The sequence below is a fragment of the Hyperoodon ampullatus genome (genome assembly GCF_949752795.1).
Source record: "Hyperoodon ampullatus genome assembly, chromosome: 9".
In the NCBI taxonomy this organism is placed as follows: Eukaryota; Metazoa; Chordata; class Mammalia; order Artiodactyla; family Ziphiidae; genus Hyperoodon; species Hyperoodon ampullatus.
The window spans coordinates 71,147,751-71,169,586 of record NC_136922.1 but is presented as its reverse complement, the minus strand read 5'-3'; the positions used below and the strand labels follow the sequence as shown (position 1 = coordinate 71,169,586).

At 37.9% G+C, this 21,836-nt stretch overlaps 1 protein-coding gene and 1 pseudogene across 2 annotated transcripts in view; one reads left to right on the top strand and one right to left on the bottom strand.

Annotated features, from left to right (window-relative positions):
• Nucleotides 1-21,836, top strand: part of IMMP2L (inner mitochondrial membrane peptidase subunit 2) — a gene marked incomplete at its 5' end in the record, with an annotated part of 844,107 nt that overhangs the window by 46,915 nt on the left and 775,356 nt on the right. The window contains one exon of the mRNA XM_079711281.1: nucleotides 4,453-4,556. Coding sequence (XP_079567407.1) covers nucleotides 4,453-4,556 — 104 coding nt within the window. The remainder of the gene's footprint in view (nucleotides 1-4,452; nucleotides 4,557-21,836) is intronic.
• On the bottom strand, nucleotides 60-666 carry LOC307057889 (ras-related protein Rab-9A-like; annotated as a pseudogene). Its single transcript has one exon. The product of its transcript is annotated as a ras-related protein Rab-9A-like (transcript).

Genomic DNA, 21,836 nt, shown 5'->3' with positions numbered 1-21,836 from the left:
CTGTGCTTATCTGTGCAAGTGTATGAGCTGGTTAGATCGCACAGGCAACCTCTCTAACTTCAACAGCAAGATGAGCTGGTCTTGGGCTTTCGTTGCAGACTAATTGTGTCTGTCTGAATCAAGTGATCTGACCTATCCTTGGTAGCAAGCACTCCTCGAACTGCTTCCTCAAAGGCCGCTGTGACATTCGTGGCATCTTTTGCACTTGTTTCAAAGTAAGGATGGTCGCTGTTGTCCCTGCACCAGGCTTGAAATTCTTCTGCAGACACGTGCCGCTCGCTGATGTCAACCTTGTTACCCAAAATCACAAAAGGAAAGCTTTCGGGCTTTTTCACATCCGCATAATAATATGAATTTTTTCTTCCAGTTACTCAAATTCTGGAAGCTTTGAGAATCATCGACGCCAAAAGTAAGCAGGCAACAGTCAGAACTTCTGTAAAATGGCGTCCTCAGGCTTCTGAATCACTCTTGACCGGCCGTGTCCCAAATCTGTATGGTAACAAAATGTCCATCCACCTCCAAATCTTTATTTAAAAATTCCACACCTATTGTATGGAAGAGCTGGGTATCCAACTTATTAGACACATATCTGTTCATTAGAGAACTCTTCCCAACTCCACCATCTCCAAGGAGAATTACTTTAAAAAGCAATGATTTTCCTGCCATTTTTAATCTCAAAATCTCTGATTTCAGAACCCTTAATTGTTCAGTTCAAATATCATCATTATCTCTAGGGCTGTTGGGAAGATCCACTTGGACACGGACCGCAGGAAAAGCCGTTCACCACTGTGCCAGGCTCAATATAGGAGTGCAGGGAGTTTCTCGTGGCCACAGGGAGGAAGCCCGGGAGCTCCGGGCCAGCCCGTCCAGGTGCAGTGAGGAAAGAGAGAGGGTCGAGGACTCGGCGGGCAGGAGGCGTCGGCGGCACTGCCCGGGTCCGACTGCAGTTGCTTCCGTCCAGCACCAAGGGAACAACGTGGCGACAGGGCGGGGCCCTCAAGTGTTGTTTTGAAGTATGAGTTAAACAGATTGTGGGAAGAGGGAAAGAGGGGGAAACATTTCAGGCAGGAATTTTGCTTAGATGATGCCTTGGGAGTGTGAGGAACTAACCTGTGTATAGAGAGCACTGCTTGTGGTTTAGTGTAACTTGTAGGAACCATGTAAGTGGGGATTGGTAGGGTCCTGCAGATCATATGTCTCTTGATTTTTATTTTATTTTATTTTTGTGGTGTGTGGGCCTCTCACTGTTGTGGCCTCTCCCGTTGTGGAACACAGGCTCCGGACACACAGGCTCAGCGACCATGGCTCACGGGCCCAGCCGCTCCGCGGCATGTGGGATCTTTCCAGACCGGGGCACGAACCCGTGTCCCCTGCATCGGCAGGTGGACTCTCAACCACTGCGCCACCAGGAAAGCCCTGTCTCTTCATTTTTATGTTGAAGACAGTCATGTTGGTAGTGTCAGGAAGCTAGTGAAGGATTTTAAGTAGGGGAACGGCTTGATCAAATTTGATGCCCAGCAACCAATTAGAATTATGTTCTAGAATTTCAGAAATGCAGTTGGGGGGTAGGGTATAAATTTAACTAGGGGTCACAATAATGGATAAAGTGCTTCCCGTTTAGATGTGGAGACAGGTAAAGAAAACTGACATCACAGTATGCAAAGTGTTGTAGTATGCAGTGCTATGTATTGAGTATAGAGGAGGAAGTGATTTGGGACTTTACTTTTAACAGTCATAGGTGTATGGGTGGTATTTGCAACTGAGAATATTGATGATCTTTTCTAAGGAAATAATATAAAGCAGAGATGAAAGAACTGATGGTAGAATTCCAGAAGAAAGCAGCCTCATAGGATAATGGTTAAAGAAGAATCATGTAAAGCTATGGTGTTAGCACTGTGGGTTACAATTTATTTGTAGGTTGCAAATCAATAATAGTGGATGGGAAATTAATATGGTTGGCTATAGACAGAATTTTAAAAACATAGATTAAGAGAGAAAGAAAATATCAGGGTGTTTGAAGCAAAGGTAATTATTATTTTGTGGCATTTTGTTCAGATGTGTGTATTCGTGCATGTGTGTATTGGGTAAAGTGTAAAATGCCTTTCTTATTAAGAGTTGTAATCACAAACTTTTGAAAAACAATAAAGGACACTAAGGAAGAGCAGTTGGAAATAATTAAATCACTTTTGTTCTTCACTACTCTGATGGCAAGGAAAAGAAACGGGCCCAGTGCAAGTGCAATGGAAAGGAGATTTTCTCTTTATGTGCAGGTGGTCTCCCCCTAGGCCACCTTTGCCACATCAATTATGTAGGAAGAGAAATACAAAGAAATAAGGGGAAAGGACTTGCAAGATACAGAACTCAAAGACAGAGAGGGAGAGGAAGAAATAGAGAATATGAATGAGAAATATGGATGAGAAAGAATAAACCCCTATGGAAGCGTGACTTTTAGCTTAACCCTACTGTGTGATGGCAAAAGCTCCATACCCTAGCACCATGGCCCAACAAAGCCCCTTGGATTTATCCTGCCATATCAGCTCTGTTCCTTATTAGGGATAGAGCCAGAGAAGGAACCTGGTGAAAGGGTACAAAACTACCTCTAATTAAAGTTGTGATTTAGTAATATCAATAATAGAAGTTATTGAGAGCTTAACTATGGGCTAAGAACTATTCTAAGCACTTTAAATGCATGATCTCACCGAATAAGTTAATATTTGTAAAGCCCTTAGAACAATGTCTTGCACATGGTAAGTACTCGACAAGTATTGGCTATTATTATTATTTAATTATTAATTAGAGAATAGTTACTAAATATCACCATTTTACTAGTAGGGAAATTGGAGTATAATAAAGTTAAGTAATTTAAGATTTTATAGTTATAAAGAAATAGAATAATGCACTTTTGAGTTGGAGATGAGAGACTGACTAGTATAGGTGCATGAAGTTATATGATGACTGGTGCTTGAAATATGTTGGTAGAGAGGAGACAAGATGGGCCATTAGTGAAAAATATTATGAAAAGAAAATCCCTTTAGCTTGGTGACTGGTTGAATATGAAGTAAAAAGATAAATTAAGATTTTAAGTTGGTTGACTGGGGAAATGGTAAATAGGATGTAAGAAAATAAGGAAGAAAATTGTTTTGGTAGGAAATGATGACAAATTCCATTTAATCATGTTGAATTTTATGTCAGATAGTCAAGTGATGATTAGCAGGGAATTCAAAACTAAAGTTAGAGATATTTAGGCATTATCGCATAAAGGAGTTGCAGAAGCTGTAGAAGGGTTTGAGACCCCCAAGGATAACCAATATTTTTTGGCCACAAAAAATCTGGGGAGTCAAAAATAAGATCATGATAATAGCCCCCATGCAGAATTTCCACAGCTTTGCCCACATCTGCTTTGTAGGACCTACAAGTAATACCAGGAATCTTTAAAAAAGAGTATGTCACTACTGCTCCAGGGACGGGCTGTTGTCTGGCATGTACTGTTTTCCTCGCTCCTGCCCTGGTTGCTGTGGCTGTGTCTCCTCTTGCAGCCACCATCTGTGAAGGTGGAGCGCCTCAGCTGTGGTTTGGTACCTTTCCCACCACCGCAGAAATTGCTGTTTCCCCTATGACATTCTCAGAGACCCTGGAGGGTCAATGGTGAAAAGGCTCTCCTACTTTTTCTCATTCTTTTGTCCACCATCAGGTTTCAGACTTGATATCCATTGGCTTTTTCTGCACCCCTGTCCAGGTGACAGGTATGTTGGCTTTATGGCTCCTCAGTCAGTTTTTTATGACTAGATGATTCCTGACCTTCAGGTGAATTCTTACACGAAATGTTTCTCAGTTTTTGCCCCATCAATCCTTAGGCACATCTAGACTTGTCTGAATCCTAAGGTGAAGGTTACTTATTAGGCTTAAACTGGAGCCAGGACCCTTGTTGCATGCTCCCTGGAGAAAAGAGAGGTCAAATTGGCAAATTCCCATATTTTCCAAGATTATCCTATCACTTGTTTCTTCTGGTCCCTTTGCTTCTTCATATGGGTGTTTTCCTGGTTGATTTGAGATTATTTCTTCTTTTCTCCAGATGGAATGATAATGTGTACTTACTGTGGAATCAGATCCTATCCGGATATTTTGTTGGGAGGTTTGATTCACTTTTTCCTTTTAATTCTTCTTACAGGTTTCCATGCTCTTTGTTGGAGTTTAGTAAAGATTTGAAAATCTAGCATATTTTCCTTTCAAATAAGTATTGGTAATGTATTTTTTTTTTTCTGGTTCTCTGTGAAGAATCCCAACGAGCCTTTTTGAAAACTCATCATTTACAGTTATTTTAGAACAGCAATTTGTTGAAAGCTACCATATTAGAAATGTTTTATTGCACTGCACTACAGCTATGAAGTGCAAGGAACCATGAAGAATGAAAAATACAAATGATAGATGTGTCTCTTTCATCTTATTTTTTAGCCTTCTTTAAATCCTGGGGGGAGCCAGTCATCTGATGTGGTGCTTTTGAACCACTGGAAAGTGAGGAATTTTGAAGTACAACGTGGTGACATTGTGTCATTAGTGTAAGTAAATCAGAAACATACTATATTCATATATAAGATTATTTATAATTATCTGATTTAACTAGCAATTCACTGTTTATACCATATTGTCAATTATGAAATTAATAGGTCCATTTAAAATATTGATATAATGCATTTTTCAAAATCAATTTTGAAATGTAACAGTGCTATAAGAAAGGATTTTTCTTTTATACTTAAAATATATCAGTTGACTGACATACCTGGATTTGGCAGAACGTGTTTAATGAAATGTTGATTAGAAATTATTATATTGATGATCTAGAGTACATGAACTTGGTATTTGGGTAATTTTGAAATTCCACATTTTGGAAGCAACTCTTAAGTTACTCTCGTGGTTTATTAGCTTGTGTAGCTACAAAATATTTCTAGACGATGATAATTGTGACATGAAATATAGTGACATTTATATATATCGGTAATTTAACTGAAAAAAGGAAGTTTGGAAGACTAGTAGACTGGAGGCTTTTGTTTGGGACCAAAAGGTGGCACTGTTTCTCTGTTAAAGTATTAAGACTGGTCCAGAACAAAAATTTCATTCCAATCATAGTGTAGAAAAGGAATGTCAAAATGTACATAACTGACACAATGATAGTCCTAGTACATGCTTGAGATTTGTTTGTTTATTTTAAAAGTAAATTTACATTGAGAAGACTGCAACAGAACTTGCCTAATTTCTTCTGGTTTCAGCTACTTATAAAAATGTTTTAATATGATTCCCTGTTATGCCAGGTAGTGCTTTGGAGTGGCAATTAATGTAGCAATTACTGTTACTTGTTTTAATGATAGTAAAATCCTGTTTGGTGAAGACTTCCAACTTATAGTTCTGATTCTTGAATTGGAATGATTGTCTTTTGTTGGGTGATAATTTATAATTGGTAAAAGCAAAACGTTATCTACTAGTTCATACTTACCTTTGGCTAGTACTTTGTGGAAATAGATATTTTCTAAATGTGTCTCAGTCAAACCTGTTCTACCAAGATTTGAAAACATATTAAGTAAATCTGGTCAGTAACTAATGAAATAAATTTGAGTGAAGTTTTGTATGGCAGCCATCCAAGGATGGGAATTAAATGCTTCTCATGTTCTTGAGTGCTTTCTTTAATATTAACCTACTCTTTGGAGTATACTTTTATTTTGTCATTCGGGGAACTGTTTCTGCAACCTCCTTAACAACCTTTCCATGCTGGGTTAGCCTGTCGTGCACTCATTATTCTTTTGCCTTTGGTTTGACAAGGTTACATCCTCGCTTAGTGGTGGAGAGGATACCCACCCAAGTGAAAGAGGTCACACTATAAGCAGACAATTGTGCAGTAACTTTTTTCTATGAGAAACATACTATCTCTAACAAAGTGAATTTGAATAGGTAGTTGGGAAAAAAAAAAAAGGCTCCTTAAAATTCAGGGTTGCATGGGTCCATAACAGTACCCTAGCATATCATAGACTATGTAAAAAAGAGAACACTATTCATTTATGTAAATATTAAAGTAATTTATATTTATTATATAAATTAATTTCAGAAATAGTGTATTCAAATTGAGGTTGATATACTGAATTGTAGCTACTTCAGTTGAACTGTATTTTTAATGAGTTAATTGTGCTATATCTCTGTCATGTACAAATAACACAAATTTTCTTTCATAATGCTTGTTGCTAGCAGGAGCTATTTACATATAAGAATGCTTAGTGATTGGTATCATGTTATTTAATAACAAATAATCATTAAGCAGTAATTGTTGCTTTCTTTTTATGAACCAAAAGTCTTATACTAAAATCTTCTTTAGCATGATGTAATATAGTAAAAGACACTGTTTAAAGTATCTTTTTAGTTTTATGAACAAAAATGCTTTCTAGACACATGTCCTTACATTAGAGTATCCTATCTATGTAAGAAATGTGTGACTAATACGGAAATGCATGACTAAATTTTGAATTTATGGCTAAATATAAAATTGGTATTAATAACACATTTTATTGATATATAAGTAATCTTTGGAAACAAGGTAGTTTGACAGTTTATATTTTAAATTATCCTCGGATAGCATTTTATGTATTCAGACTATGTGGAAATGCAGCATTTTTACGATAATATTATATATGCATTTCTGGAAAACGTAGTTCGTAAATTCATACTTAAGTTACTAGGGCTTATGCATGTTTGTAACCAGAGCACTAATGAAAATAACACCAATTCCAATAGCACCATTTAAAAGACATATGGGGCTTCCCTGGTGGCACAGTGGTTGAGAGTCTGCCTGCCGATGCAGGGGACACAGGTTCGTGCCCCGGTCCGGGAAGATCCCACATGCCGCAGAGCGGCTGGGCCTGTGAGCCATGGCCGCTGAGCCTGCGCGTCCGGAGCCTGTGCTCCGCAACGGGAGAGGCCACAACAGTGAGAGGCCCGCGTACCACAAAAAAAAAAAAAAAAGAGAGACATATGAACTTTCTAATAAATAAACACTGCAGTAAATGTCGGATTTTACTTAAAACAAAAAAGGTGAAGGTAGCTTGATGGAAGACTATATAAAGAAGGGTTGAGGCTATCTATATTTACAAGGGCCAGGGGCATTATTATCAGAAGTTGCAAGTAGAGGAAAGATTGCAAGCTTTGTATAAAATGTACTGATCCCAGAGATGTATGCTCAGCTCATTGTTTTGTGTTACTTTGTTTTATTTATTTATTTATAACTTTATTTTTTTTTGAAAACAAAGATCCCGGTTAACCTTGCTTTAAGCACTTCTAGGAGAAAGGTTGAATGTATAATACTGATTCCTTCTTAGCTTGCTGCCTTTAGTGTACTTAGCCTTCAGCTGTTATTATTAATGAGGCAAAACATTAATGATCTGGGAAGAAAATTGGATGTGAACCAGTGCAGCTTCTGCTTTACACTGAAAATTCTTTCTCCATTCTTTCTCACCAGTTGCCTATGAGCTAATTCATGTTACAGGAACACAGGATGTAGCAGAGCAGACTTCTATTGTAAGAAATTTCATTCCGTGAGAACATTTACTCTCTTAGCCAAGTTCAGTTATATAATACAGTGTTATTAACTATCATCACCATGTTATTCATTAGCTCCTCAGACCTTACTCATCTTATATCCCCCCAATTTTAACATTATGCACAACCACAGGACAATTATGGAGACCAGGAAATTGACATTGATATAATACTATTAACTACTCTACAGACCTTGTTTGAATTTCACTGGTTTTCCCACTAATGTCCCCTTTCTATACCAAGATCCTACCCAGAATCCTATATTTCATTTTTATTTTTCGTGTCTCTCTAGTCTCTTTTAGTCTGTGACAGTTCCTTGGTCACTGTTTATCTTTTTTGACCTTGACACTTTTGGAGGGTCTGGCCAGTTATTTTGTAGAATAATCCTTTTCAGTGTTGGAGGGTCAGTCTGTCTCTGGTGAGGAAGCATTGCTGTTGATGGCAGTTGCCGGGGAAGCTGCAGCAGTGGCAACTGCTGGGGAGATGGATGAGACAGGGTCAGAGGAGAAGGAAGTTTTCAGGCACAGGTCTCTTCATTTCTTAGGACCACATACTTAGGTCATGACTAAGAGGTTCCATGGCTTCTAGAAGTCCACACAGTGAAGTTTATAGATGCTAGGAAGCCAGGAGGTAGAGCTGTGAAGGTGGGGGAAAAGGCTATATAGTTTGTAGTAGGGGTAGAAGGGAAGGAAATAGGCTAGGGCACAGATTATTCTATATTGAGCCAGCATTCAGTTTTAGAGTAGAAGGTTAGGGTGAGGGAATTCTCACTTAATGAGCACCCCTGTATGTCAGGCCTTGCGTTAAGTTCTTTGTGTATGCCATTTTAATTCTCATAACAGTATCTGGAGATAGTTATTATTTTATTTTTGTGGGTGGTAGACATTTATTTTTTAAGTTATTGTTTATTTAGGTAACTGGTTTATAACATTATATGTTTCATATGTACAACATTATATTGCTACTTCTGTATACACTAAATCTTGTGGACATAGTTATTTTTAATGTGATGAAACAGATTTGGCAGGTAAATGGCAAGTAATTGGCAGAGCTAGAATTTGAATCCAGGTCCATTTGACTCTAAATCTCTATTGCCTGATATAGTAGGCATATGTAGCTATTGAGCACTTGAAGTGTGGCTACTGCCGCTTGTTAAAATGTTAATATTTTGGATATGTTCAGTCAAATAAAAAATATTATTATAATTAATTTCACCTGTTTCTTTTTCCTTTTTTAATGTGGCTCGTAGAAAATTTGAAATTACCTATGTGACATACATTACGTTTCAGTTGGACAAATTCTGTGTCTAAACCTTTTTCCATTGTATACTGCTGCTTTCCTGGAGTGTGTCTAAGGTGAACTAAGATGAGATCCTAAAGTCTGAGGTGGAAAAATACTAATGTATCTCCTGTGAAGCAAAACAGACTCCCAAAGACAGGAAAACACTGTGTTGGTGAGAGTGTTGGGATGATCAAGTCCAAAGGCAAAGGGAAAAAGACATGCAATCTACAAAGAGAAAAAAAAGTAACCACAATATTTTTTTTCTTGTAGTACTGAAGTCCCTTTATTTTTAAAAAATCATTTATTTATTTATTCTTTACTGACATATAGTTGATTTACAATATTGTGTTAGTTTCAGGTGCACAGCACAGTGATTCAGATTATTTTCCACTACAGGTTATTACTGAATATTGTTCCCTGTGCTATATAGTAAATCCTTGTTGCTTACCTATTTTATGTATACAGTTTGTATCTATTAATCCCATACTCCTAATTTATTCCTTTCTACCTCCTTTTCCCCTTTAGTAACCATAAGTTTGTTTTCTATGTCTGTGAATCTGTTTCTGTTTTGCATATATTCATTTGTATTATTTTTTAGATTCCACATGTAAGTGATATCATATAATATTTGTCTTTCTCTGACAACTTCACTCAGTATGATATTTTCTAGGTCCATCCATGTTGCTGCAAATGGCAATATTTCATTCTCTTTATATGGCTGAGTAATATTCCATTGTGTGTATGTGTATGTGTGTGTGTGTGTGTGTGTTTGTGTATCTTTCTACTCACATCTTCTTACATATATCTCACCAGTTGTCTCTTGATGGGCATTTGGATTGCTTCCATGTCTTGGCTATTGTAAATAGTGGTGCTATGAACATGGGGGTGCATGTATCTTTTTGAATTAGAGTTTTTGTCTTTTCCGGATATATGCCCAGGAGTGGGATTGCTGAATCATATGGTAGCTCTATTTTTAGTTTTTTAAGGAGCCTCCATATTGTTTTCCATAGTGAGTACACCAATTTACATTCCTACCAACAGTGTAGGTGGGTTCCCTTTTCTCCACACCCTCTCCAGCATTTATTGTTTGTAGACTTTTTGTTGATAGCCATTTTGATTGGTATGAGGTGATACCTCATTGTAGTTTTGATTTGCATTTCTCTAATAATTAGTGATGTTGAGCATCTTTTCATGTTCCTCACAACAGTTTTTAATATTTATTGACTTTATCATTTTCCAGTCACTGGGCTTAGTTCTACCTTCATTTTTATTTAATCCTCACTAAAATAAACCCCAGTAAAGTAGGTACTATTGTTATTCCTATTTTATAGATGAGAACACTGAGGTACAGAGAGGTTAAGTAACTTGCTTGTGAACATACAGCTGGCTGGTAAATGGAAGAGCGAAGGTTTGAAGGGCTTCCCATCAAATCCAGTGTTCTTTACTGTCAAACTATAAAGCCTCTGTATACTGTGGTGATGGTTTGGTTGAGGATACTTACTCATTCTTAGCAAAGAAGTCATGCAGACCCTTGTATCTCTACATCTATCAGATTATCCCCATTTCTGTAATGAAATTTCTGATACAGTGGTTCCTGAAATGTTGTCTCTTTATTAATAGCAATAATACTTTATTATGAACATACAGGCTGCATACAATTTTGACAGCTGGTTTGCAACATGCTAAACTAATTGCCATTTTCTGACTGTGATGGCTACATCTGTAGCAGTAAATATGAGCAAAGAGTTATGAAGAACTGAGCCAGGGAAATAGATGAAATAGAATAGAGCCCTTGGGGTGCGGGTGGGGGGGAAAGGTGATAGTTCCTTTGTGTCTTGAGTGCTCATAAATCTTTAAAGGTTCCTTGACCCACCAAGGGAAATTAATTGCAGTCTGCTAAAATACGAAATTCATGTTTTGAAACAGATGCCCAGGGCAATGATAATACTGAATAATGACCTATAATTGTATTAAAAGCCAGTTAATCTGTTGAGCTGGGAGAATATAATTGTGATTACTAGTGTCATACTAGTCTATCTATACTTATTCCTAGTTTTTTTTTGGTTTAGAGCCAAATTTTTTTTTGAGTTTGTAGCTAATATCGTACATTTCAGGAACACAAATTTATAAATAATATGACTTTCAAAGAAAGGTTCTACAGGTAGGAAGAAGTGCCTAGATTTTTGTTTTTTGTCTTTAATTAATTGATAGTAAAAATGCTGGAGAGTGAAATCCTGGGCTGCAATTTGTTTTGATGATAGATTTAGTTTTTGGCACTTTCAATTACACATAATAATTTGCATTCATTACTAAGTATATGTACAAATAATACTTAAAAATGAGATAGTGTAAGTATTGTTGCTATTGTCTGATATAGATTAAATGATTTTATAAATACTCTTCAGAGGCATACAGAAAGTTGGTGCCCTTAAGGTAGTCCTTAAAAGCAATTTCCTTTCTTGAGTAGAATAAACTGCCTTCACAATTTTTATATATTTAATTATACACTAAAACATTTTCTTAGTTCAGGCTCAAATTATAGCATAGAAATGTTTCAGTGATCATAAACTTCAATTTTGAATTATTGAGATTTTATGGTAATGTAACTATAGGAGATATCCATAGCTTCTGCTCAACCCATTTCATAAATCTTATATGCTTTGAGAGATGACTAGAAGTTGTCAAAGAATAGTTATACATGCAGCATTCTTTGAAATAGTGGGTACTTACGTAACTTATTGTGAAAAAAATCCAGTCTCTGTGAACACTGTTACCCTATTTTAAAAAAATGTGCAAGACAGCATTTACAGTGAAGGTGCTCCCAAATGCTTCCAAATACACCTTATATGTTATACATAAGGAGTCAGCTTGAACTATTAAGGAGAAACATTTTGAATATAAGTTGAAATAATAATTCTAACAGAGAAATAATTGAAAAATTTAAGAAGTAAATGGTTTAGCTTTCAAGCAGAAGATAAAACACAGAAAAATAAACTATCCCATAGGTATGTCAACCTGTCTTTAATACTTTTGGAAGATAAGATATGGATGCATACATAAAGCGAGGACACTAAGATCAGCAACATCTGATCTCCACTTTCAGGTATGATAGATTAGTTTATTTCAAGCTAAGGCCCATACTGAAAAAATGAGAAAGCTATATTAAAAAGAATATCTACAGGCATTGTAGTACTACCAAAGGGCAAAGATCCCAGAGTGAAGAGAAACACACTGAGGTGAGCCCTGTATTCAGTGCCACTTTTCACCTTGGGTTATTTGTCACTTAATGACAGTACGGGCTATGAGGCTGAGAAGCCAAGCAGTGGCAGCTAAGATGGGAGATGCTGAGCATAATTTTTGGCAGTTTCACATTGCTAAGAGGTCACAAACTAGAATTCAGGGAGGAAGATGCAGGACCCTGGTAAAACACTCTAAACTTTTAATTGGGACCCCTGAAGGGCTACATCCTAGGAGTTACAGAGAACTAGAAATAGACTATAAGTTACAAAAATTGAAATGCAGCCTCTGATAAACTCAGTTGATTTTAAGGTGATCTGCCTTTCCTTTAACTGTCTGTCATTGCCAGAAACAAGAGACATCATGCAGAGTCTCTATAGTTTTAAACACAGTACCTGACATTCTGTAAAAATAAACCATGCCTATCGCAAGCCAGGACCAAGATTAAAAAAATATAAAACAACAATCATTAGAAACATTCTCATAGTGTTCTAGCTTTTGGAATTATCAGACATGGGCTATAAAATAATTATAATCAATATATTAAAAATTGATGAAAAGATGGATTTCATTAGAGAATCAGAATCTAGAAAAAGAATTGAAAGGAATTCTAGAAATGAAAACTAGTATAACTGAAGTGAAGGACTCAGTAGATGAGTTTAACAGCAAATTAGACACAGCTGTGGGGAGGATAGTGAACTGGTTGATAGGTCAGTTAGAAAATATCTAGGCCATGGGTGAGGGGAATAGCCTGAATAAATAAAGGCTAAGAATTTTGTAGAACTCATGAAAGATATCAACCTACAGAATCAAGAAGTACTACAAATCCTATCAGGACAAATACAGTGAAAAACCACAATTAGGGCACAGGGTAGGTAGTCAAACCACTGAAAACCAAAAAAAAGAGAAACCTCGTAAAAGGAAAAAAAAAAGATATTACCTTCAAAGAAGCAAAAATAATAGCCGACTTTTCAACTGGGGGGATACAGGAGAGAACTGAATGACATCTTTAAAGTGCTAAAGGAAAAAAAAAAAATCCCAGCCTAGAATTTGTACCTGTTGGAACTATTCTGCAAAAATGAAAGAGAAATATACTCTTTTTCAAACAAACCCTCAGTACATGCTCCATTTTCTATAGGAATTTACTTACAAAACAAAGTATTAAGAATGTCAAGATAGCACCTGAAGAGCATTAATTAAGCCCCAAGTGTGGGGCTTTTCTGAGTCCAGGCCCATGGGTGATTGCACTGGTTATATCCCTACAAAGCTGGCCCTGTGATTGGACCCAAGCAGGGCCAATCTGAGCCATTCCTGGAAATGGACGTATAAATGTTAGGGGTGAAAATTTACATTTTTGTTAGAGTTGTTAATTTTGAACAATAGGATTTGTTAAAAAAATGTAAATCTTTAAGGTTATTTCAATAAAACAGGTGCTAAGTGTAGTAGGCAGAATTTTGGTCCTCAAGATTCCATGCCGTAATGCCCAGAACAGTGAATATGACGAGATATTGTGCCCATGAATATGTTACCTTGTACTGGCAAAGGGACTTTGTGGTTGTAATTAAGGTTGACCTTCAGTTGTCAGTGAGGAGGCTAGCCTGGGTTATCCAGGTGGGCCCAATATAATCTCAGGAGTCCTTAAAAGCAGAGGCAGAGGAGGAAGTTGGGAAGATGCAGTGGAACAAGTCAGAGCGATCCGAAACGGGAGAAAGATTTGATGTGCTTTTGCTGGCTTTGGAGATTCTGGGCCGTGAGCAGAGGAAAGCAAGCTGCCTCTAGAAACTAAGAATGAACTTTTGCCAAAGGCCAGAAAAGAAATGAGGACCTCAGTCCTACACAGAATTGAATTTTGCCAATAACCTAATGATCCTGGAAATGAACTCTCCCCTAGTCTCTAGATAAGGGCCCAGACCAGCCGGCAGCTTGATTTTGGCCTTCTGAGACGCTAAGCAGAGTACCCAGCAGAACCTGACAGACTTCAGTCCTGGAGAACGGTGAGATTATAAATGGCTGTTGTTTTAATTTTAAACCCCTTTGTTTGTTTTAATTTGTTAGAGTGGCAATAGAAAATTGTGTTAGGCAATGAAAAGATACAAACAGTTATAATACTACTCTTAGAATGTATAAGGAGATGAACTTTTACAGAAGATTCTTATTAAGCATTTGAAAAACACTGTGTTATTAAGTTACTTGCCTAACTAATTAAAAGTTATTATTTTCTTTTACATAAAACAAATTTGTAAGCCTCTACCTGCCAGTTCCTTGGTGCAAGAATATAGGAGTAGGCTTCAGGAAGTCTTATTACTTTCAGCTGTTATCACTTTAACTGGCTGAATGACCTGGGAGAAGTTTTCTTAACTATGCTTAGGGTCAAGTCTTAGCACCTGCAAAGTAAGAGGTATAGACTAGTTGATTTCTAAGGTCTCTTCCATTTAAAAAATTGCATGAAAATAGTTTTAGAATCCAGATGGAATTGTTAGAGAGCTAGACATAAGAATCAGTCCCTCAGAATATTGAAAAAATATTGTTCCATACTTTTGAAGCTGGAGTCAAAATTGATTTGACATTTTTGTAAAGAAGAGAAGCCATGTTGGTACATTAAACAGAAATTTTAGAATAGATAAGGAGACTTTGAACACCAGAGCTTTTTTAGTCAAAGGGATCAGATTAATAGTGCTTATTAAGGTTGAAATTATTCAAGTTATTGAAAATCAAAAAATTAAAAGTTGGCAGGTATTTTACAAGAGGATGAGCACGAAATCCTTTCCTTTCTGTTTAAAATTATTCAAAATAAGAAAGCTATAGAAACCTTATTTCTTTATCTCTTGTCGTTTATTCTGGGAGTTGAGATTTTGGCTCTAATGGTTAATCTTGTTCTGGTTATCTCCATCTCTTTTGTCAACTTCAGATGCATTTCCCACCAGTCAACACTGTGCACTTGTTCTTAGAAAAGAAATGATCCTAGATCCCATATTCTGTTTCATAGCTTAGGTCCCAGAAATGTGAAAGAAATCTCAAAATGAAACTTAAATATCACCTTATTTGATCTAAGGTCAGTAGCTACCTTCCCACTTTTTTTTTTTCCCTTTTACAAAAAAAAAAGGCACTGTTTTGGAGAGGGGGTGGCAGCTGTTGGGAAATGTGTCTGTGGCTGATAAGAAAAGGAAAGGGCTTAAAGCGATAGCCACCAAACTTTATCAGTGTTTTGGAGTTAAGGAAAACATTCTTTCCAAGAAGAACAGGAATACTTTTTTTTTGGTAATTGTTTATTTACATTAATGAGACGCCTCAATGACCCATTATTATGAAAGGTAACTCTTTGCATAATCTAGTGACAGGTTTACTCACATTCGGAGGTCACACTTATATTTACTGAAGGCATAATAAGTATAGGTTTCACTTTCTTAAAAATTGTATAGCTCTTGAAATTGCTGACAGAGGCTGACTCAGTTTGATTTGGCTACAGATATGATAATTGTAATATGGCTCACTGTGGTTTTTAGAGGTCATAAGTTACATTGCAAAGATTTGTGTATTTGGATTGCGGGAAAGTTACTGTAGAGTACTAAGACAATACAATAGGAAATACTTAAGTGTGAGTAGTATGTCTCACATAAATTGTACCGTAGAATTAAATATGAACCATTAAAATATTCCAGGTTTATTAAAAATGTATTATTCTACTAAAGGATCTTTAAAGAGCAGTAAGAACTTGAAGAAATAATAGGAACGCTTTGCTAACAGTGACAGTGTGTTGAGTTGAAAGAAGGTAAAGAATTTATTAACAAAATGCATACAAAAAAGATTTGTAGTAAATCAAGGGGGGAAATCAGTTAGTAAAGAGGCCAGGGAGACCTTCAAGATGGCGGAAGGGTAAGACGTGGAGATCACCCTCCTCCCCGCAAATACATTAGAAATACATCTACATGTGGAACAACTCCTACAGAACACCTACTGAATGCTGGCAGAAGACCTCAGACCCCCCAAAAGGCAAGAAACTCCCCACGTACCTGGGTAGGGAAAAAGAAAAAAGAAAAAACAGACAAAAGAATAGGGACGGGACCTGCACCAGTGGGAGGGAGCCGTGAAGGAGGAAAGGTTTCCACACACTAGAAGCCCCTTCGCGGGCGGAGACTGCGGGTGGCGGAGGGGGGAAGCTTCGGAGCCGCAGAGGAGAGCACAGCAACAGGGGAGCGGAGGGCAAAGCGGAGAGATTCCTGCACAGAGGATCGGTGTCGACCAGCACTCACCAGCCCGAGAGGCTTGTCTGCTCGGCCGCCGGGGCGGGCGGGGCTGGGAGCTGAGGCTCGGGTTTCGGTCGGAGCGCAGGGAGAGGACTGGGGCTGGCTGCGTGAACACAGCCTGAAGGGGGCTAGTGCGCCACAGCTAGCCGGGAGGGAGTCCGGGAAAAGTCTGGACCTAAGAGGCAAGAGACCATTGTTTCTGGGTGCGCGAGGAGAGGGGATTCAGAGCATCACCTAAACGAGCTCCAGAAACGGGTGCGAGCTGTGGCTATCAGCGTGGACCGCAGAGACGGGCATGAGACCCTAAGGCTGCTGCTGCCGCCACCAAGAAGCCTGTGTGCAAGCACAGGTCACTATCCACACCTCCCCTCCCGGGAGCCTGTGCAGCCCGCCACTGCCAGGGTCCCGCGATCCAGGGACAACTTACCCGGGAGAACGCACGGCGCGCCTCAGGCTGGTGCAACGTCATGCTGGCCTCTGCCGCCGCAGGCTCACCCCGCATCCGTACCTCTCCCTCCCCCCGGCCTGCGTGAGCCAGAGCCCCCGAATCAGCTGCTCCTTTAACCCAGTCCTGTCTGAGCGAAGAACAGACGCCCTTAGGCGACCTACACGCAGAGGCGGGTCCAAATCCAAAACTGAACCCCAGGAGCTGTGCGAACAAAGAAGAGAAAGGGAAATCTCTCCCAGCAGCCTCAGGACAGCGGATTAAATCCCCACAGTCAACTTGATGTACCCTGCATCTGTGGAATACCTGAAGAGACAATGAATCATCCGAAATTGAGGTGGTGGACTTAGGGAGCAGAGATATCTATCTATCTATCTATCTATCTATCTATCTATCTATCTATCTATCTATCTATCTATAATTTCCAGTTTTTCTTTTTGTGAGTGTGTATGTGTATGCTGCTTTGTGTGATTTTGTCTGTATAGCTTTGCTTTTATCAATTTGTCCTAGGGTTCTGTCTGTCTTTCTTTTTTTGTATAGTTTTTAGCACTTGTTATAATTGGTGGATTTGTTTTTTGGTTTGGTTGCTCTCTTCTTTCTTTTTTTTAAATTACTTAAAATTTTTTTTTAATTTTTAATAACTTAGAACAATTTTTTTCTTTCTTTGTTATTTTCTCACTTTTCTTCTGAGCTGTGTGGCTGACAGGGTCTTGGTGCTCTGGCCAGGCATCAGGCCTGTGCCTCCGAGGTGGGAGAGCCAAGTTCAGGACACTGGTCCACCAGAGACCTCCCAGCTCCACGTAATATCAAATGGCAAAAATCTCCCAGAGATCTCCATCTCAAAGCTAAGACCCAGCTCCACTGAACGGCCAGCAAGCTACAATGCTGGACACCCTATGCCAAACAACTAGCAAGACAGGAACACAACCCCACCCATTAGCAGAGAGGCTGCCTAAAATCATAATAAGGCCACAGACACCCCAACACACACCACCAGACGTGGACCTGCCCACCAGAAAGACAAGATCCTGCCTCATCCACCAGAACACAGGCACTAGTCCCCTCCACCAGGAAGCCTACACAACCCACTGAACCAACCTTAGCCACTGGAGACAGACACCAAAAACAATGGGAACTATGAACCTGCAGCCTGTGAAAAGGAGACCCCAAACACAGTAAGTTAAGCAAGATGAGAAGACAGAGAATCACACAAGCAGATAAAGGAGCAAGGTAAAAACCCACCAGACCAAACAAATGAAGAGGAAATAGGCAGTCTACCTGAAAAAGAATTCAGAGTAATGATAGTAAAGATGATCCAAAATCTTGGAAATAGAATGGAGAAAATACCAGAAATGTTTAACAAGGACCTAGAAGAACTAAAGAGCAAACAAACAATGATGAACAACACAATAAATGAAATTAAAAATTCTCTAGAAGGAATCAATAGCAGAATAACTGAGGCAGAAGAACGGATAAGTGACCTGGAAGATAAAATAGTGGAAATAACTACAGCAGAGCAGAATAAAGAAGAAAGAATAAAAATAACTGAGGACAGTGTCAGAGACACTACATTCAAATAAAGTCCTTTTAAGAAACCCGCTATAAGATGTAGAGAATGGACTTGAGGACACGGGGAGGGGGAGGGGGAAGCTGGGACGAAGTTAGAGAGTGGCATGGACATATATACACTACCAAATGTAAAATAGCAAAAAAAGATAGCTAGGGGGAAGCAGCCGCATAGCACAGGGAGATCAGCTCGGTGCTTTGTGACCACCTAGAAGGGTGGGAGGGAGATACAAGAGGGAGGGGTTATGGGGATATATGTATATGTATAGCTGATTCACTTTGTTATAAAGCAGAAACTAACACACCATTGTGAAGCAATTATACTTCAATAAAGATGGTATAAAAATAAAAAAGAGAGGCCAATTATCAGTGAAAGGGGGGTGTATTTAATGATTCTGAATGAAAGGTTAAACTGCTGTGAATTTCCGTTTAACAAAAAGGATGAAAAGCAATATGGATAATTAGACAGTAATAAGATCATACTGAAAAATATCAGAGAACTGCCTTAGGTGGTAGGGGAATATTGGCTAATGAACTTAACCACCTGAAATTATCTTCGAATATTCACTTTGCTCTAGAAACAGAGGGAGTGATGTTCTTAGTCATTTTCAAGGAGTTATGATTCTTTTGCACATTTATTTTTTTGTGGATTTAAAAAATGGTAGCAAATAATGAAATAGAGAGAATTTCTCAGAAAAATATCTAACGTAATTTGTTAAAATACTGTAATTTTCACTATGTGTATATGTTATTGGTCAGTTGTTTACATTTGATTCTACTTATCTGTTTCATAATAGAAACAACTTTAGAGACTGTCAACCTACTTGACTCATTTATAGAAATTCAGTACAGGATATTATGATTCTTAGAAGAAAAAATCTTTCTTTAGACAATATTTGGGATTTTTACTTATGTGTTTTTAATAAGATCTTAATTGAGATACACTTCTAGTTAGCCCAATAAAATATATATATAACATATGTATACTTGTATGTATAACATATATATAAATAATTGAAATCTTATAAAGATGTTGGTAGATTCTTGGCCATTTTTTAAGCTTCTTATGCTTCTGAATTAAGAGAAGATCTTGGAATCTTTCTAGAATCATTATAAGGACTAATTTTATATGACCTCTGTACTAATGATCAGCTAGAGGGAATAATAACCAAGATAATTGAGTTCATAGATGATTCCAAATTTAAAGATGTTGTGAATATAGAAATTGAGCTAATCTCAGCTCCTATGATGCTTTGCTGAGAAAAAGGTCATTTGATATATAGAGCACTGTACTTTATAATTATAGTCTCTCTTTGTCACTGATATCTTATGATTAGCTTGGTTTTTCTTTTATTAGATAGTATATCAAATGCAGTTCTGCACTGTATATTAATGTTGAAAACCAATGAAAAAATCTGCTTTTCATAATGTTAGCAGCTTCCCAACAGGTTAATAGCTCAAATAGGTAATAACCCAAGGGACAGTTAATGATTATCTAGCCAAAAAAGATTTGGACCAGATACCAAGAGACCTGGGTTCTAGGCTCACTCTGGCACTGTGAGACTTTATGTCAATTAATTTGTCAATTAACTTCTGTGGATAGGTTTTCCTTTTTAATAAAATGAAGGGATTGCACCTGATAATTTCTAAGGTAACTTTTAATTTTACAGTTATTTTCTCTATGATTTTATTTCCCACATGTGTAAGTTAAATTTATTTTATGATGGGAGGCATATCACAGCTTCCATTGGATATTTATAGTATTTTCTTATATTTAAATTATTGAGAGTTTATTCATTTGGCAAATATTTTCCAAGTGTTTACTCTGGGTACAGAACTATCTACTGTGATACAGCAGTAAAGAAAATAGGAAACAGGAAAAGCACCTTTCCTCATGGAACTTACTATTCCACTGGATAGATGTGTCTAGAATGAGCCAAGTTGAAAAGAGACATTTTTGAAACTCGTCAAAAATGTAACAGGTGGGCATATTAGAAGGGAAGCTTGATATTCAGTAAATCAGCAATTGTGCCAAGCATGGTACAGTGCTTTGCACTGGTTCCCAAGAATCAGTTTGCCTACATCTTCCCATTCCCGCATTCAGCAACTTCATTTTTGTCGCTTGAAGTCAGTCATGGTGGGAGTATTTATATCATGAAAACTGGCAAACACTTCACATCCAGGCTTACAGTTAAAATTTTTAAAATTATGCTATTAAAATGGTTTGGTGGTAAATGTTGTCAGGTGGCACAACAGAAATAGCAGACATAATTTCTCTCCATAGTTTCTATCCGCACACCTGGTGTGTGAGTTTATCGAGCCACATGAACAACTACTGATATGATACTGAAAGTAATGAGTTAGTGAAGGGAGAGGAGCTGAAAGAAAAATAGGTGTGAATTTGTAATCTGATTTTAAAGATGGGGTGGTCCATGCTTGACCAGAAAAGAAGTGAGAGTTTCAGAGATGGCATGTGTAACAGTTCTGAGGCCAGAGTTAATAGTTGTGTGGGAGAAGTGGTTGAGTAGGTTTGTTGATCTTGAACAAGGTGTCAAAGCTTCACCTTGTAGGAGCATGACAACGTCTGAATCATGTGTTAGCCTGTACCAGCCAAGTCTTAAACATGGCCACGTTTTCTCTAGCAGTGAAAAATGGAAGACCGTTCATGAATTTTGTGACCTTATCTCTTAGTGATCCTTTGAGAGTTTAGGAAATAAAAAAATCCTTTATAGTAGATTATAGGCTCTATACCAACTGAAGGCCTATAAAATGTTGCCTGTGGTAAAAAATTTTGAGTATTGATAATGTACCACAGATATCTATGTGATTTCCTCACCGTGAACTGCAAGTTACTCTTACTATAGAGCAGGTTGACATAAAGAGCACTGTGACTGGGTCTGCAAGCACTGAAGGAGCAGTGACTGTCTGTAACATCATGCTGCATTATGGTAGATGACAGTGGGACACCTAACACCTAGTATGTGTAGTAAGCTGAAAGAGGCCAGTACAAGCAGGGAAAACTGGAAAAATCTTTTTAAAATGTGCTGAAGCTCTGCTTTAAATGAGATACCTGGATCTGTACTTCTGGGAACTAACAGCAGCCAGTGGACAGGCTGCCATATAGGAATCTGGAATGGAATACCTTTAAAACGGATGAGTACACTAGCTCCAGTTATGTGAAGAGCGGTCACAAACAGCAAGCAAAGAAATGAAAACATGTGGTTCAAAATTGAAAACACCTCTTTGGAAAACACAATCGCTCTGTGCATGCCTGACTCCATTAGCTAGATTTGTATCAGCCTTTTATCAGTGTGGTACAATGAGATAGCAGCACATAGTCAAGAAATGGAAGCTGATATTCTTTGTTTCTCTCAATAATGTCATTTTGGAATACCAATAGTAGTTTTATTAAAATAAATGCAGGGTGTATATGTACAGAATGAAATAAACATGCTGCCTAATCTTTTCATTTTTCAGCACTGTAGTTT